This window comes from Mesoplodon mirus, assembly GCF_964341445.2.
Source record: "Mesoplodon mirus genome assembly, chromosome: 3".
NCBI classification, from domain to species: Eukaryota; Metazoa; Chordata; class Mammalia; order Artiodactyla; family Ziphiidae; genus Mesoplodon; species Mesoplodon mirus.
In genome coordinates this window covers 87,816,421-87,834,064 of record NC_138978.1, presented here as the reverse complement: position 1 = coordinate 87,834,064, position 17,644 = coordinate 87,816,421, and the positions used below count along the sequence as shown (strand labels likewise).

Below are 17,644 nucleotides of genomic sequence, written 5' to 3'. Positions count from 1 at the left end.
GTTTGGCACAAGAGGCCTATCTCGGCCTTCGACATGCTTCCTCACTAAGCTTAATCATTTCTAGCTTTTGATTTAAAATGAGACATATATGACTCTTCGTTTCACTTGAATACTTTGTAGGGTTATTAATTGGCCTAATTTCAATATTGTTGTGTCTCAGGGAATAGGGAGGCCCAAGGAGAAGGAGAGAGATGGGGGAATGGCTAGTCATTGGAGCAGTTGGAACACACACACAGCACGTTTTGATTAAGTTCATCGTCTTATATGAGCGTGGTTCATGGTGCCCCAAAGGAGTTAACAATGTAACATCAGAGATCACTGATCACAGATCACCATGACAAATATATATTAATAAAAGTTTGAAAATTTTGAGAATTATCAAAATGTGACACAGATGTGAAGTGAGTAAATGCTGTTGGAAAAATGGTGCTGATAGGGTTGCTTGACACAGAGTTGCCATAAACCTTCAATATGTAAAAAATGCAGTAAAGGGAAGTGCAGTAAAATGAGGTATGCCTGTATATTTTTTTCTCCATTTCTACTCTTTTTTAAAAACCTGGATTTTGAAACTTGTTAACTATAGATTTAAATTGTATTAATTTTTTAAACTGATAATACAACTTTTTTGTTTTGCTGTATACTTGTGAAATGTTAATGGAAACTGAAGTCTATTTGTGAATGCTCAGTAATTCCATATAGAGAACAGAGAAAGAGCACACCAGTGCTTTCAAACTAGCAGAGTTTGTTCTAGGTGTCCAGAAATAGTGAATGAAAGAATGGAAATTAAAGTTAAAAATATATATTTTAAATGTGTAATAGCTTATTTTTGTAGTATCAAGGTATTAGAAAAACACATATATCTAACAACTTACTATTTAAAGCCTTTCTCAATTTTTCTTTTGATTCTCAGAGAACATATAACAAATGGTTTACAGGACCGCAGCTGATTTCCCTTCTAGACTTGGTACTTTTTCTCCCAGAGGGTGCTGAAACAGATCTACTGCAAAACTCAGATAGGTGAGGTGACCGTTACTAAGGTTCACATAGTAAATTCAGAATAAAATGTGAAACACCTGCTTTGGGAACCTAAACTAAAATAAAACATATTTTCCTGTGATTTTATAATCAATGGTTAGTTCATCAAATTACATAAAGATTTTCATATTTAAGTAATTAGATATTATATAAAAACAAAATCAAAAATTCTTCTTTCCAGAACTATGACTAACAGTATGATTTTGTACCTTTGATGTACCTAGCTCATAGAGACTTGGGACTATAGCACTGGTGACTAAACACTAAGAATTTCGTGTATATCACTTATAAAAGGCTTATACATTTGGATTTTATTGTTTTATTTCCAGGACATACATCAATTTTTTTCATATACAAGTAATTTTACTTTCAGTATACTCGAATGAATGTTGAGAAATGGTTGTAAGCATTTTTTAAAGGAATCTTAAACTTCAGGAAACAAAAGACAGTACTCTCGAACATTAAAGATAACAAGTCTCCCTTGGGGGAAAAATGAATAGTAATTTTCACAATTATATTTTGTGAACTTGGAGAACAAAAGTAATACGTTATGTTAAGGGAGTGAGATGTGTGATATTTTAGCAGTCCATCGCCTCAACCACTCGGCCACCTCGTCATTTCCTGATAAGATATTTTAAAGGGAGAAGCTTCTAATGGCAAACATAATTGTGGAAATATACCCAAGGTTTTAACTTACCTTTATTCATTGAAATTGTTGATTATATGAAACTGTACTGTACGTAACAAATTATATATTTTTAATTAACAGGATAATGGCTTCATTAAACTTACTGAGGTATTTGGTTATCAAAGATAATGAAAATGACAATCAAGTAAGTGAATTTTTTGAAAAAAACTATTATTCAAATGCATAAGGAGCGTTTTGTATTTTCTTATCAATACCTACTTAAGCCATAATTAATATTTTACCCAGCTATAAAGCTCCGATAAGTGCCAACAATTATTCTTTGAACTTGAAGTTAATTCCCAGGAGCGCTTACCACTCCACATCCAGCTTTCCCTTTTCTTTTCCTGTTGTACCTCTGCTCTCTTGCTATAAACATTGCTTAACCTTGTTAGGTAGATAAATTGCAGCTCCTAACTTAACTAACCTTTTGAAACTCAACGTATATTTGCATATCTTGTTCATTAACCTCCACCTATTGCTCATGACTTAAGTCTGAGCTATATAAAATAAAATCATCTGATCATTTGATATCCCCTCATCAGAAATGACAAATTGAAGCATTTTCAGCACTAAATCCATTAACAGCACCTTTTGAATAATGTGTAGGCAGTTGAAATTTTTTAAAATAGTGCACCATTAGAGGTGTTCAATAAATAGAAAACTATTTGAGGGAGATTTGTCATACAGTAAAATTACATTTGCTTTTTATCTTCTCTCTTTCTACCTACTCTATTCTTTTTTTTTGGCTGCATTTGGTCTTCGTTGCTGCACTTGGGCTTTCTCTAATTGCGGAGAGTGGGGGCTACTCTTCATTGCGGCAAGCGGGCTTCTCATTGCAGTGGCTTCTCTTGTTGCGGAGCACAGGCTGTAGGTGCTCAGGCTTCAGTAGTTGTGGCTCTCGGGCTCTAGAGCACAAGCTCAGTAGTTGTGGTGCACGGACTTAGTTGCTCCGCGGCATGTGGGATCTTCCTGGACCAGGGTTCGAACCCGTGTCCCCTGCATTGGCAGGCAGATTCTTAACAACTGTGCCACCAGGGAAGTCCCTACCTACTTTATTCTAATAGTTGCTTTCTGTATATGTGTCATCTTATTAACTGTAACTACCTGAATTACATGCGTGATTAAACTTTTTAGAAAGTAATAAATGAAATGCAAGTAATTGATTTTTATATAAGAATGCCAGAGGGTTTTTTTTTCTTTTTTAATTTAAGTAAATCATAATTTGGGATCAGAAGTTTATGGAAAAAGTAGTAGTTTCCTTCCCTCAAACATAAAGCCAAGTTGAAAGAATTTTACAGCGATCACTGATTTACCCACCACCAAGATTCTATCGTTAACATTTTACTCTGCTTTTATCACTTATCCATCCCTCCACCCTCTATCCATCCATTAGTCTCTTATTTTTTGATGCATTTCAAGGTAAATTACAAACATCAGCATACTTTACCATAAATATTTCAGCATGTATTTCATTAAGAAGAGTTAAATATTTGTCTATAGTTTTTCTTTGAGTTAAAGTTCATATAAAATGAAATGCCTAAATTTTAATTGTACATTCACTGAGGTTTAACCAATGCTTAGATCTGTTATCCAAATCCTTACCAAATATAGAACATTACTATCATCACAATAAGTTCCCTTTTTTCCTCCCAGTTAATTCTGATGCCATCACTCCACACCCATCCCTAGCCCTTGCCAGTGGCAGCTCTGTTCTGGCCAGGTGCTATCATTTATTCTTCACTATGCTATAAGTGCTCTTTAGTTTTTATTTTTCATAGACAGTGTTAGCACAGGAAGGATCTTTAACTTGCACAAGGGCATATACCTAGTAAGTGGCAGAAATAGCTATGACCCCAGGCAGTGACCAGAACCTTTGAATCACAAACTAAATCCTTTTTTTGTAATAAAAAGAGAAAGATAACAAGTAAATTCAGTGGCAGTGGAAGCCCTGAGGCTTCAGGAAGATGTCCTTGGAGTATGGTATGAGTTTTTACTTTCATCAGGATGAGGCCATACCCAGAAATGATCTGATTTGCCTGACAGGACAAAAAAGAATCTTTTTGATTAAGTGAGCACAGTGTACTACAGGGGCAGCAAACGGGCCTCTGCCTAGAGAGGGGAGGCAAAGCAGTTTTAGCATTGTGCAATGTCTACTATGATATCCACAGATAATGCCTCACATTTATTTGGCTTGAACATTGTACAGTGAAGAAAAGGATATAACCAGCTTATAAGATTGCTTTCTTATTTAATGGTTTTTAAAATTTTTTCTTAGGGATCAAATATTCCATAGTATTGCCATTCAAGTTACTTGTAAGAATTATCATACTAAGGAAATTGGCCAAAAAATCAGTCCAAGGTGGCAACCTAACATCTTTGAGGCAGCTTGTTCATCATGGAAGCATTTCTTCCAAGTGCAGTCACAGTAGGTCATGTATATAAATGAGAGGCAAATCTGTCTGCTGTGGGTAATCAAAAAATAAGAGCCTTCTGAGTTTTAGAAATTGTGATTAAAGGAGAAACAAAATGATACTCTAGTGATGCTGAATTGTGGGTAGTTTTATTCAAAAGGATTCCTACCAGTACCTATTTTTGAGCAGTTAAGTGTGCTGAGGTGGTAACTAGTCAGATGAAAAGCTGAAAAGCAATCAGAAAGGTGTATAGAAAAATTAAATAAGAACAGAATCATTAAAATACAAAAAAAAGTGATTCATAATTGAATAATAATCCACTTCTTTCCCTGCTATATTGGGTTACTGTCAACTGACTTATTCTTTTCATAAATCATTCCCCTCCTTACCTTACTATTTCATGTCTCTTTATCTCTTTGCATAAGTTGAAGGCACTTTCTCCCACACTTCAGTTTGACATAACTTCTTGGACCTTGAACCTCCCTCTATCTGTACTGGTAAAACCAACTTAATTTTTAGACCTAGTGTTCCCTACTATTTGGTAGGTATCTTTAAGTAAGTGTTAATTGCTTAATTATAGTAATTTATTCTAATACATAGCCCATAATAATTTATCCCTCACCTTCTGTCCCATCTACTCATATCCTTTCCTGTCCACCTGCTTACCTATTCTTTTCCTAAATAATTTGTGATTGTAATATGTAGAATGGGAGCAGGGTCAAGGGAAGCAATGTAAGATTGTAAAGGCCAGAGGTATGTATCAGGAATTTTTAAAAATTGAATTATGTAATGTATGCATATATGCTTTTCATTTAGGAAAACACAACAAATATCTGGCATACAAACACATACTTATAGTTCTATATAATCCACATTTTAGGTTCTCATTTAAATTGTTTCTTTCTCCAAGATTAAAACATATCCCTTGTGTGTTATTTGCAGATCCAAATGACTTAAGGTTATGCACATTCCTTAATATTACAAGTGATAGAAGTTCTACAATATTACTTCATAAATAAGAAGTGATACACAAATTAGAAAAGGGAAAACTGGGTCTTATTCATTTCCTTCTTTTTGTTTCTTCATTATCATGGTTGACTGTCCTTTGCAAGGTCCCTATCTGTTCTGGCAATAAATTTCACTGTGGTATAAAACTGCCTTCTCTCTTTTGTGAGACAGGCTGCAATGAAATTTGAAATGTATAGTTAAGCTCTAGAACTGAAAAGATCTCAGAACTACTCCACCAGTGAGTTACTTGGGTATAAAATTTTAAAGTAAGCATTTGTGAACATTTCAAATTTTTATCCTTAGTACTTTTTTTTTTTTTTTTTTTTTTTGTGGTATGCGGGCCTCTCACTGTTGTGGCCTCTCCCGTTGTGAAGCACAGGCTCCGGACGCACAGGCTCAGCGGCCATGGCTCATGGGCCCAGCCGCTCAGCGGCATGTGGGATCTTCCTGGACCGGGGCACGAACCTGTGTCCCCTGCATCGGCAGGCGGACTCTCAACCACTGCGCCACCAGGGAAGCCCCCTTAGTACTATTTTTTAACATCTTGTTACTTTCTAGGCACTGAAGATAAAACAAATGTTAAGATGATTTTCTTCGTAGTGTTTTTTTTTTAAAGATCTAGTAATCTTAATGTAGGAGAGAGAAAATATTCTTATTTCCATAGCTTCTTAACTCCTACATGCTTCTAAAAATATTACTGTTGTTCATCACATGGAAAATTTGTGGAATTATGCTGAACAGAGTGTGCACAAATTTTCTTTAGCCTGATTTTGGCACATTTTATTACCTTATTATAAGTTTTAGATTATGGGCTGTGTATTAAATTATTGCCATGAAGAACAACTAAAGTCTTAATAAAGACCTCCTAGTGTTACACTGTCCAATAGACAGTAGCCACATGTGACTATTTAAATTTTAATTTTTTTTAATTTTTAATTAAAAATTCAGTTCCTCCTTGGCATTGGACAGGGCCATTCTAGATTATTGTTTCTCAGCATATGGTCCTAATCAGAATCAGCTGGGTATCTTATATAATTCGATTTGTAAAAATTCCTGATACATACTTGTTTAGATTGATTTTTAAAATGCATGAAGACATAATATGTTAATTAAAAAGGAAGTATAAATACAGCACAGATTGAAAAACAGGAAGAAAATTACATGAAAACATACCAGTAAATTTGGAAACTTCAATAAAATAGAATTTGTTAGAAAATATAATCTCACAAAACTGCCACAATCTACTAAGAGAAATCACAAGGTCAGATAATTTTTACTATAACTTCAAGAAACAGATATTCAAGTCTTATATAAAATGTTCAAAACACTAGAAACAGAATAGTTGTGCTTAATGTTATGCATCTGTTTAGTAAGATATGACCTTAATACCAAAACAGACTAGGATAGTATGCTGAAGTAAAGTTACAGGCTCATCTCACTTATGAATATAGATACTAATATTACCAAACCAGATCTAGCAAAAAAAAATTTGTTTAAGTCATTGGACTAAGCTGGTTTTATTCCAGTAATGCAAGGTAATGTAATTCATAGGTTAAAGTAAAGTAAATACATAGTTACAGGAAAAGAAAAAAGCATTTGATACATTCAGTACATAATCGTGATAAAAATTCTTAGTCAACCAGAAAATAGTTTTATTATAATTGCAACAAAAATATGAGATACTTAGGAAAACATGTAAAAATATGTGTAAAACTTTTTTGAGGAAAATTATAATACTTTATAGAGAGATATAAAAAAAGATATAAGTAGAGATTTGAATACATATGTGGATGGAAAGATTTGGTATCTTAAAGCTGTCAGTTTGGGCTTCCCTGGTGGCGCAGTGGTTGAGAGTCCGCCTGCCGATGCAGGGGACGTGGGTTCGTGCCCAGGTCCGGGAAGATCCCACATGCCGCAGAGCGGCTGGGCCCGTGAGCCATGGCCGCTGAGCCTGCGCGTCTGGAGCCTGTGCTCCGCAACGGGAGAGGCCACAACAGCGAGAGGCCCGCGTACCGCAAAAAAAAAAAAAAAAAATCTGTCAGTTCTTCTCAACTTAATCTAAAAATTCCGTATAATTAAAAGCACCCATTAGTTTTTTAAAATTTGATGATTGATTATGTTTCATACGGAACAGTTAAGGGCTGAGCACCTTTTTTTTTTTTTTTTTTTTTTTTTTTGCATTACGCGGGCCTCTCACTGTTGTGGCCTCTCCCGTTGCGGAGCACAGGCTCCGGACGCACAAGCTCAGCGGCCATGGCTCATGGGCCCAGCCGCTCTGCGGCATGTGGGATCTTCCCGGACCGGGGCATGAACCCGTGTCCCCTGCATCGGCAGGCGGACTCTCAACCACTGCGCCACCAGGGAAGCCCAGGGCTGAGCACCTTTGAGGAGCAAGGTGTGTGCACAGGAACTTGCCTTGCCAGATATCGTAATTTATTATAAAGCCACAGTAGTTTAGAGTAGTATTGCCATGGGACTGGATAGATTGACTAGTAGAAAACAGTAGAGAACCTAAAAATAGATATCTGTGGAAAAAATATATAATAGATAATATATGATGCTGCTGCTAATGGTAGCTTTATATTTATTAAGAACCATTTGCCAAGTTGTGCTTTAAGCACGTATTAACTCATTTAATCCTCCTGCAAGGTAAGTATTACTTTATTCTTCATTTTACTGATGAGGAAATTGAGGCATAGTGAGGGTAAGTAGAACTTGCTCAAAGTCACATAGCTAGTGAAGGAGCCAGTTTTTGGACTTGGGCAATCTCCAAGAGCTAACATTCTTAATTACACCATTGCACTGAACTTCCTGTCTGAAATGGAGATGCCATTACAAATTGGAAGGGAAGAGTAGGACTCTTCAATAGATGATGCTGGGTAATTTGTCATATGTATGGGGAAGGGGAGATTAGATGCCTATTTCACATATACAAAACAAAATTCCATACAGATTAAAGACTTAACATTGCAAATGGACTTAGAAATTTTTAGAACACATTATAAGAGAAGATCTGTGTGACCTAAGGGTTCCTTAAGTAAAAAGCACTAACCACAAAAAAGTAGATTGATAAACCTAATAACATTGAAACTAAAACCTATTCAAGAAAAGAAAATGTGTACAAACTGAAAAAGCCACAAAAAGAGAAAAAAAATGTCTTCCTTTCTCCATCCAATAGTTAGTATCAAAAAAGTAACTACAAAGCAAGAAGAAAAAGACCACACATCAGCAAAATAGGTGAAGTATACACATATTGTAAGGCAGCTCACAGAAGAGGAAACCCAAATGGCCAATAACCACAAGAGAAGATTCCCAGTATCACTAGTGTTTATGGAAGTGTAACTTAAAACTGCAGTAAGATACCACTGCGCACCCATCAAAATGGCGAATGTTAAAAAAGGTGGGTAGCATAGGTTAGGATCCAGCACAGTGATGAAACAAAGCGGATCATCCTTTTTGGGCAATTTGGCATTATCCAGTGGAGTTGAAGAATAAATACTCTTAACTCAGCAACTTCTCTCCTAAGCTAATAATTAGAGCAGTGTTCTTCAAATTGCTAGTCATAACCAAGCATATTAGAGAGTCATTAAATCAATTTAGTGGTTCAGACTGGCAATTTTTACAAAATGAAATAGAATATAATTGAAACATCAGGTTGCTTACACGATTCTTAGAGTTATGGATATTGCAGCAAATTTTGTGATCAGTTGCAAAGAACAGTGTTTGAAAGTGGAGGGGATATGACAGATTGGCTAGGAATAAGATGCATGTTGCTTACCAATATCTCTTATGATGTATTTAGTGGTCAGTTAGCAGAAAGGCTATGATACTGTACAGTTTAACTTTATAGTAACATAGTATGTAGTTAATTGGGAAATAACTTGTACCTGCTGTCAGTAAAATTGTGAAGTTTTACAAGCAAATTATTTTAATCTGTATTTTCAGAATGTACTTTTATTGAGGGAGATCTATTTTTTTCAAATTCATGACAATAACAAAAATAAGTGAAAAATACAGAAACATGTTCACATTCAACTGTATCTGAAACTGAAAAGAGTGACAATATTCAAAAAAGTATTGACTCTATAATTAGTCAACTTAGCCTTAATTTGAGCCACATTCTAAAAAGAAAGAAAATGAGTGTAAGACTTTAAAGCTAAGACTATTTAAGATAGTTTCATCAAAAGTAAATACCCAGGGCCTCCCTGGTGGCGCAGTGGTTGAGAGTCCGCCTGCCGATGCAGGGGATACGGGTTCGTGTCCCGGTCTGGGAGGATCCCATATGCCGCGGAGCGGCTGGGCCCGTGAGCCATGGCCGCTGGGCCTGCGCGTCCGGAGCCTGTGCTCCGCAACGGGAGAGGCCACAACAGTGAGAGGCCCGCATACCGCAAAAAGAAAAAAAAAAAAAAAAAAAAAAAAGTAAATACCCAATGAAACTTATAGTCTAAAGTATAATTTTTCTTGCAAATGAAAGCTTAAAACCTTCATAATTAGAGACAGCTAGAAACAACATGCTGAACTTGTGAATGAGGCCCCCTAATGTTTTGAAAGATGAAAAGTTACCAACATTCTTTTAGTCTCTGTAGAGGTAGAAAAGAAACCTTATTATCAGCGTGTATAATTGCATATTATTTGGCAAATGAGAAAATGGCTCATTTGGACCTGGAAAGATTATTTTCCCAGCATATACAGTGTTTGATTGTGTCTATTGATTTATTTAGAAGTATGTTTTAATGGTAACGTGATGTTTTATCAAATCTATATTGCAAAACGTATGCAAAGGTTATGATGCTTCTTGATGAGACTTATTATAAATTGTGCAACACTTAAATTGATATCTGGTATTTGCAAAACAATATGATGTTCTGTTGTTTCAGCTCAACCTTACACACACCTAAAGATTACCTACATTTACTGAATTGGAAACACATTGTGGGTCATTAAAACTTAAAGTAGAAATTTTTTTACAGGAACGACAAGTAACAGAGCAGAACTATGGGCAATTATCTTTTTAAATTGTCAGAAGCACTACCAAAGTTGTTTGAAGTTAGTGTATTTTATTTTGAAAAGCTTTGGTATCCAAGGAAATCCCTCTGGATATTATAAATATCTTGTAAAAGTGGTGAAAATTGTTAATTTTAAAGGTTCACTGATTAACCAAACTCTTGAAACTTTTTTCAATGATTAGAGCTAAGCATGACCATTGTATCATATCAAAATTCATTTATTGTTCCTATGGAAAGTTCTAAGTAGGGCATAAGAACTCAGGGATAATATTCATGTTTTTCTAGTTGGAAAGCAATCTTATGTGGCAGATATTTTCAAAGATAATATTGAGTGGCAAAATTGACATTATGTGTCTGATTTTCTGGCATGCCTAAGAAATGAAATCTGAAACTGCAGGAAGACATGATTACATATTTCAGTATGTTAAACTTATCTGTTGGTTGCAGAAGACATTCCTGTTACAGAAGGAAGGCTTAAATGTAATTGCTTTAACTAATATATGTTTCTGACATTACTGAATAGAATTTATTAATGAATTCAGTCTGAATATAAAATTAGATATATTGTTATATCTCATTTCTCTTTTGTAAACTTTTAATCATTACTTTCTAAAGGAGAAATTTAAAACATTCAAGAAAAATGCTTGATAAAAGATATATTTCCTTTTAAAAATCCTGAATCAGTAGTTAGGTTAAACCTGTTGGCTGAAGAAAATTAATTAGTGAAGCTGAGTTCTTCATTTACACCAAAGAATGAATATAAGACATTAAATATATCATTTTGGGAATAAGATTTCAAATAATTTCTATTAGTAAGAGTGAAAGAAAATTTTTTCAACTTAGACCAACTTTTTTTAAAGGAAACTTTTCCCTGTATTCTGGATATGTCCTTTATTAGGTATGGTTTTTGTAAATATTTTCTTCCAGTCTGTGTGGCTTGTATTTTTATTATCTTAATAGAATTTTTCAAAGAACAGAAATTTAAAATTCTGATGAAGTCCAGCATATCAGTTTTGTTCTTTTGAATGATTTATGCTTTTTTGGGTTCTAAGAAATCTTTGCTTAACTTAAGGTCACAAATTTTCTAATAGAAGTTTTATAGCTTTAGATTTTATGTTTATGATCCACTTCAAGTAAATTTTTTATATGGTGAAGAAGTATGGGTTAAGGTTTTGTTTCAACTCCAGCTCTATTTGTTGAAAAGGCTATACTTAACTTGAATTGTCTTGGCACCTTTGTCAAAAATCAGTCGATCATATAAGTGTGGGTATACTTTTGTATTCTGTTCTGTTCCATTGACCTGTGTCTCTTCTTTCACTAGTACCACACTATCTTGATTACTGTAGCTTTATAGTAAGTCTTACACTCAAGTAGTGTGAGTCTGCCAACTTTTTTCTTTAAAAAAATTTTTGGCTGTTCTAGATCCTTTGCTTCTCCATATGAATTTTAGAATAATTTTGTCAGTTTCTACCTGTAGAGGGAGAACATTCCAGTGTTTCTGCTCTACTCTCAGTACTTCACTTCATTTTTTACACTTCTGGTCACCAAATGTGTAGCAATTTTCCCATAGCGAGCAATTTTTTTTGACACCAAGTAGATGTCCTACAATTCAGTCCCTTTCTGACACTCTACCTGGAGAGAGCATCAGATTACACAGGCTAAGGGCTCAGTCCCACAACATTAGCCCCCTTCCAATACCAATCATAAGTCCAGGTATTGATCTGTGCTGCTGACAGACTGGCTCTCAGTCAGAGGTTCTCACGACCCCTTCCTCAGGTTCGATTAATTTGCTAAAGCTGTTCACAGAACTTCAAGAAAACATTTTACTTACTAGATTACTGGTTTATTATAGAAGGATGTAATTCAGGAACAGCCAGATGGAAGAGATGCATAAGGCAAGGTATGAGGGAAGGGGCGCTGAGTTTTCATGCCCTCTCCTAAACTACTGTCCCAGCACCTCTACGTGTTCACCAACCCAGAAGCTCTCTGAACCCCATCCTTCTGAGTTTTTATGGAGGCTTCATTACATAGGCATGATTCATTAAATCAGTGGCCATTGGTGACTGAGCTCAGTCTCCAGCCCCTCTCTCCTACCAGGAGTTTGTGGTGAGAGGAGCTGAAAGTTGGAACCCTCTAATCACATGGTTGATTCCTCTGGCAACCAGCCCCCATTCTTATTAGGGGCTTTCCAGAAGTCATATTCATGGCTGAAAGGGCTTGTTATAAATAACAAAAGACAGTTTTACTGTTCTTCACTTAGGAAATTCAAGAGTCTTAGGAGCTCTTTGCCAGGAACAGGATGGAGACCAAATACAGTATATATTTATTATAAATCACAATATCACTCTACTATAAAGAGCTACACAGTAGTGATTCCATTTATATGACATTCTGGAAAAGGCAAAAATTATATAAACAAAAATCAGACCAGTAATTCTCTGGGGGTGGGGGAAGAAAACTGACTACAAAGGGGCACAAGGGAACTTCTGGGGTCATGAAACTATAGTGGTGGTGGTTATACAACTATATATCTTTGTCAAAACTCAGAACTGTACAGCTAAAAAATGTTTATTTTACTGTATGTAAATGATACCTCAATATACCTGACATTAAAAAATAATATATAAAAAGGAAAGGACCAGGCTATATTTGATGTTATAAATAGAAAGGACATTATGTGAAACTTTTGTTTCAACTATATAAATAAATGTGAATTGTGATGTAAATTATATTTCTTACTGTGGGCCATGGTAAAAATATTTTGAAAAACGCTACCCTAGAAAAACTTTTATTCCATGTGAATAGGAAAACATACGCAGCAATTTCAGTGAGCATTGTTTGAAGTACTAAAAAAACTAGTAACAGGATAAAAGGTATAGTATAATGGGATGCCTATATACCAATTAAAATGAAAGGATTAGAGCTATAACATAAATAACCCTCAAAAACATAGGATTGAACAAAAGGGAGCTAACGCAGGATATGTACACTGTGATATCATTTGTATAAGTTTTAAACATGCAAAACTGTGACATATTGTATAAATTAAGAATGCTAAAACCTCAAGTTTTAGAAAATGTTACATAGCTTAGTTACTGGCTTTCTCTTGGATAAAGAGGGCTTCAACCATATCTAATGTATTTTGTAAAGTAAATATGGTAGGATGTTTACATTTAACAAAGCTAGGTGTGAGTAAAAAAGGTGTTTTCTCTATATTCTTTATGTCTGAATGTGTTTTAATCTGTAGAGGATCATCAGTAACCTCTGTAGCCTTGAAAGCCATCCGTGATATTGGCCAGTAGTAGTGGGTTCTACTTTTAAGCTTAGAGGTAAAGGGAAACAAGGTTTAAAAAAGTGCGGGCAGGATAGAGAAAGGTAAAGAAAACGCTGGAGAGAGAGAGAGGAACATAAGAGAAATGAGAGCAGTGGGTGCGTGTGGTAGAGTAACATGCTTGACATCCTGTGTGACTACTGGTTGAAGTTTCTGCTGTACTAATGTGTAAGCCACGTTTCCATGTGAGGACAAGAAAACTTATAATTTCAATGGAAGTTTAAAAACATTAAAAAATGTTTTTTAAAGTATACAGTTAAAACAGGTTCATTGTTTAAAATTAGGATAAATAAGCAAAAAGAAAAGTAATAATCAAAATCTCATCATTTATTTTTGACATTATAGTGTATGCCCTTTTAGGCTTTATACCAGCAAATCTGTACATACTTCTTTTTTAAAAAAGATCATATTATACGAGTCATGCTGTAACCTTTTCTCCACTCACCAATATGTAGTGAAGAACACTATTTTAACGGCTGTGTAGTTTTCCATTGTGTGGATATACCACAATTTACCCTGCTCCTGTTGTGAAAAATTGTCATTACTTACAATTTTTCACTACTTAAACATATTTTTATAAACATCTCTTCAGTGGAATCATTATAACATACATATTTAATTCTTCCCCAGATTAAGTTCATAGATTCTGAGTGAAAAAGTGTGCATATTTTTGAGGTTTTGGATTCTTGATAGTTCCTCTCAAGAACTCCACTTTTCCTAGCAATATAGGAATAATGAGAAAGGACAGATTTAAATTAAAAGGATATATGTGACAATAATTATAAATTATTCAACACAGACGTGTAGATTTTATTTTGGAGGGCTATATATGTTAAATGTTATATACTACCTGGATCAAAATAAGTTCATTACAAAATAGATTTTCATGTGATCCAGTTCTAGTTAAGGATAACTGGATTCCTAAGTTTCCCTTTTTTGCCTAAGATACTTTCCTTTGTAATAAGTGCCTGGAAACTTAGTAATACCAATGAATTTTCTTTTTTTTTTTGCGATTTCTTTTTTTTTTAATTAAGACTTTATGATTCCCTTCCTTTAGTACTATAGGAGGAAATGCTCTTGGAATAAAAACCTCTAATACAAATGACAAAATAACCCTAGGCTATCTTAGGTAGGTAAAATCTCCATGTATATTGGTCCCCAAGAAAGTCTGTATCAGCTTTGTGTTAGAAAAGTTTCCATCAATAGAGAAGGAGAAGAATCCCCTGGAACTAGATGTGACAGGAATATCATTTGAAAGATAAAGAGTTGAAGGGACTTATAAGGTAGAGTCATTGTGGGGATGTTTTATAAGGAAAGAGAAATGTCTCAGACTGTGTGGATTATTCTCAAATAATTTTCTCATGGATAAAACTTCTGAGTTACAGATCTCAAAACCAGGAGCTATCCAAATGGCACAGTAATGAGTGTATGAACAAGTTCATTTTTGTTTTGATTGGTATTTAGATAAAATAACTAGATGTAGTAATGAATATTATTAAGCAGTCAACTCTACCTTGAAAGGCAAGGATCATGTCTTACTCATTTCTGTTTCTCCAACTGTCAGCACATGTTTAATACTAGTAGGCAATCAATACATATTGAACCAAATAACTAATTGTTTCATTAATTCTTCCAAACAGACTGGATTATGGACAGAACTCGAAAAGATTGAGAATAATTTCTTAAAGCCACTCCATACAGGTCTTAATATGTCAAAAGCACATTATGAAGCAGAAATTAAAAATAGCCAAGGTTGGTAATGTGAAGTTTCATTTTCAGTTAGGTCTAAAAATTAGTCATTTTTTTTGAACTGTCATTTATATTCAAAATAAAGAACTTTATCTTGTGCTTGTCTAACTTAGAGCAAACAGGGAACTGTGATAGCTAAGTCATTTTATTTATAATTACAATGTTTCTTGGCAAATCTATATGCCAGTTAACACTGAAATTGGGTTAACAAAGATTTAAAGCAAACTGAAGCATATTCTGGTTTCAAACCTCAAGGTCTGATTAAGAGTCTAATTGTATCACAAGTATTTCTGTTTGGATGTCACTATACTTCCTTTAGTATTGTGGGGTCCATCCCCCACTTCACCCTCTACTCAGTTTGTACAAATTATGAAAAAGAATCTTAGATCCAGAATTACTTTTTAAAGTCAGCAATTCTATTATAATAATCTTGTGGTCTTTTCCATTTCACTATGGTGGTATTTCTGTAGGCATTACTAAAAATTTTGTCTTTTTTAGTGTGACAGGTATATTTCTGATTTTATATTGAAGAAAAAAGTTTTAAAATTTTCATTCATCCTATACATGCCAAAATACTATTCACCTAAAGAAACATTAATTCACATGTTGCAGAATTTTAATATTTTTGTTCATAGCTTGATTTAGCATACCCTGAGCTATTAAACAATAAGGCTTAATTTACACAAATAACTGGCATTTTTAAGTTAGTAAATGATTAAAGTAGCTTATAAATTTATTATTGAAATCTGAGAGTTGTTTTAATGATTAAGTGTGACACGATTTTTTTTTCTCTTACAGAAGTCCAGAAGTCTAAAGATTTTTGTTCTATAACTGTAGGTAGAGAAGATATCCTGAATATGCCTCCTGAAATGCAGCTTAAGGTAGATATGAAATTTTCCTAAGCTACATACAGCTGAAGTCTTTTCTCTTTTTTGCTTTGTTTTGCTTTAAAGGCAGCCTTAATAACACTAATTTTTCTTGGCATTGCAGGTCCTACATTCAGCTCTTTTCACATTTGATTTGATTGAAAGTGTTCTGGCTCGAGTAGAAGAACTCATTGAAATAAAAACAAAGTCTACCTCTGAGGAAAATATGGGATAAAGTGAAAGCTCCATCCCCTAAATAAAAACTAGTAATATACTATATTTTCCATTATGTTTATTTAATACCTTTATAAAAGCTTTTCTGTAAAACACACTGATAGAAAATAAATGTAGCTTTTCTCATTTATCCGTTTCAGCAATGACACATTATGGATCAGTAGTATTGTTTGGTTTTAAAAAGATATCTACGGGCTTCCCTGGTGGCGCAGTGGTTGAGAGTCCGCCTGCCGATGCAGGGGACACGGGTTCGTGCCCCGGTCCGGGAAGATCCCACATCCCACATGCCGTGGAGCGGCTGGGCCCGTGAGCCATGGCTGCTGGGCCTGCGCATCCGGAGCCTGTGCTCCGCAACGGGAGAGGCCACAGCAGTGAGAGGCCCGCGTACCGCAAAAAAAAAAAAAAAAAAAAAGATATCTACATGGTAAATAATGCCCATGTGTATTTTAAATACTACTATTGAAAATCCAATACAAATCAATAATTTTATATTATGACTTCATAAAATGTACTGGAATTGCCTTTATTCATTCATACAGTTGTAGTGAGTTTATAAAAATACTGATACACTTTATGTTCCAGTTAGATGCTGTGTTACATTTTAGAACTCCTAGTATCAAACTGGCTATCATACCACTAAGAGCTGAGAGCTTAGAGAGAAATTTTGAGTTTGGACCAGCTGACTACTTCTCTTAATTTCCTTCTTTTTCCCTGCCTCAGGAGTCTTAGGGGGCAAAGTCCTATCACTGGCTCTCCAGCAGTAGTTACAATGTGAAAGCATCTGTGAAGATTAATTTTAGAAATACTGGCTGGCTTGTATTATAAAAAAGTATATATGACTTTTCCTTTAACCTAAGGGGCTAATTAGAAAATGCTGTATATTTATTTGCAATTAAATATTTGTTCATCCAACTTAATTTGTATCATTAAGAAACTGCATCTGAGTTTTATAATATATGTACCAATTTTTTCTGAACTTTTTTTTATACACCTCATTTTTTATTGCATTTTGCAGATACTGCATTTTTTTTTTTTTTTGGCTGCATTGGGTCTTCATTGCTGCACGTGGGCTTTCTCTAGTTGCAGCGAGTGGGGGCTACTCTTCGTTGCAGGCTTCTCATTGTGGTGGCTTCTCTTGTTGCAGAGCACGGAGTCTGGGTGCACACAGGCTTCAGTAGTTGTGGCACACGAGCTCAGTAGTTGGGGCACGTGAGCTCAGCAGTTGCGGCACGTGGGCCCGAGAGCATGCGGGCTTCAGTATTTGTGGTGCTTGGGCTCAGTAGTTGTGGCACATGGGCTCTAGGGCGTGCGGGCTC

General features: G+C 35.0%; 1 protein-coding gene across 1 annotated transcript in view; it reads left to right on the top strand.

The window, feature by feature from the left end:
* Positions 1–17,197, top strand: part of GLMN (glomulin, FKBP associated protein) — a 45,055-nt gene extending 27,858 nt beyond the window's left edge. Inside the window, exons 15-19 of the mRNA XM_082613406.1 lie at positions 911–1,017; positions 1,805–1,868; positions 15,120–15,231; positions 16,027–16,109; positions 16,219–17,197. Coding sequence (XP_082469532.1) covers positions 911–1,017; positions 1,805–1,868; positions 15,120–15,231; positions 16,027–16,109; positions 16,219–16,329 — 477 coding nt within the window. The 3' untranslated portion in view covers positions 16,330–17,197. The remainder of the gene's footprint in view (positions 1–910; positions 1,018–1,804; positions 1,869–15,119; positions 15,232–16,026; positions 16,110–16,218) is intronic.
* The last annotated feature ends 447 nt before the right edge of the window (positions 17,198–17,644 follow it).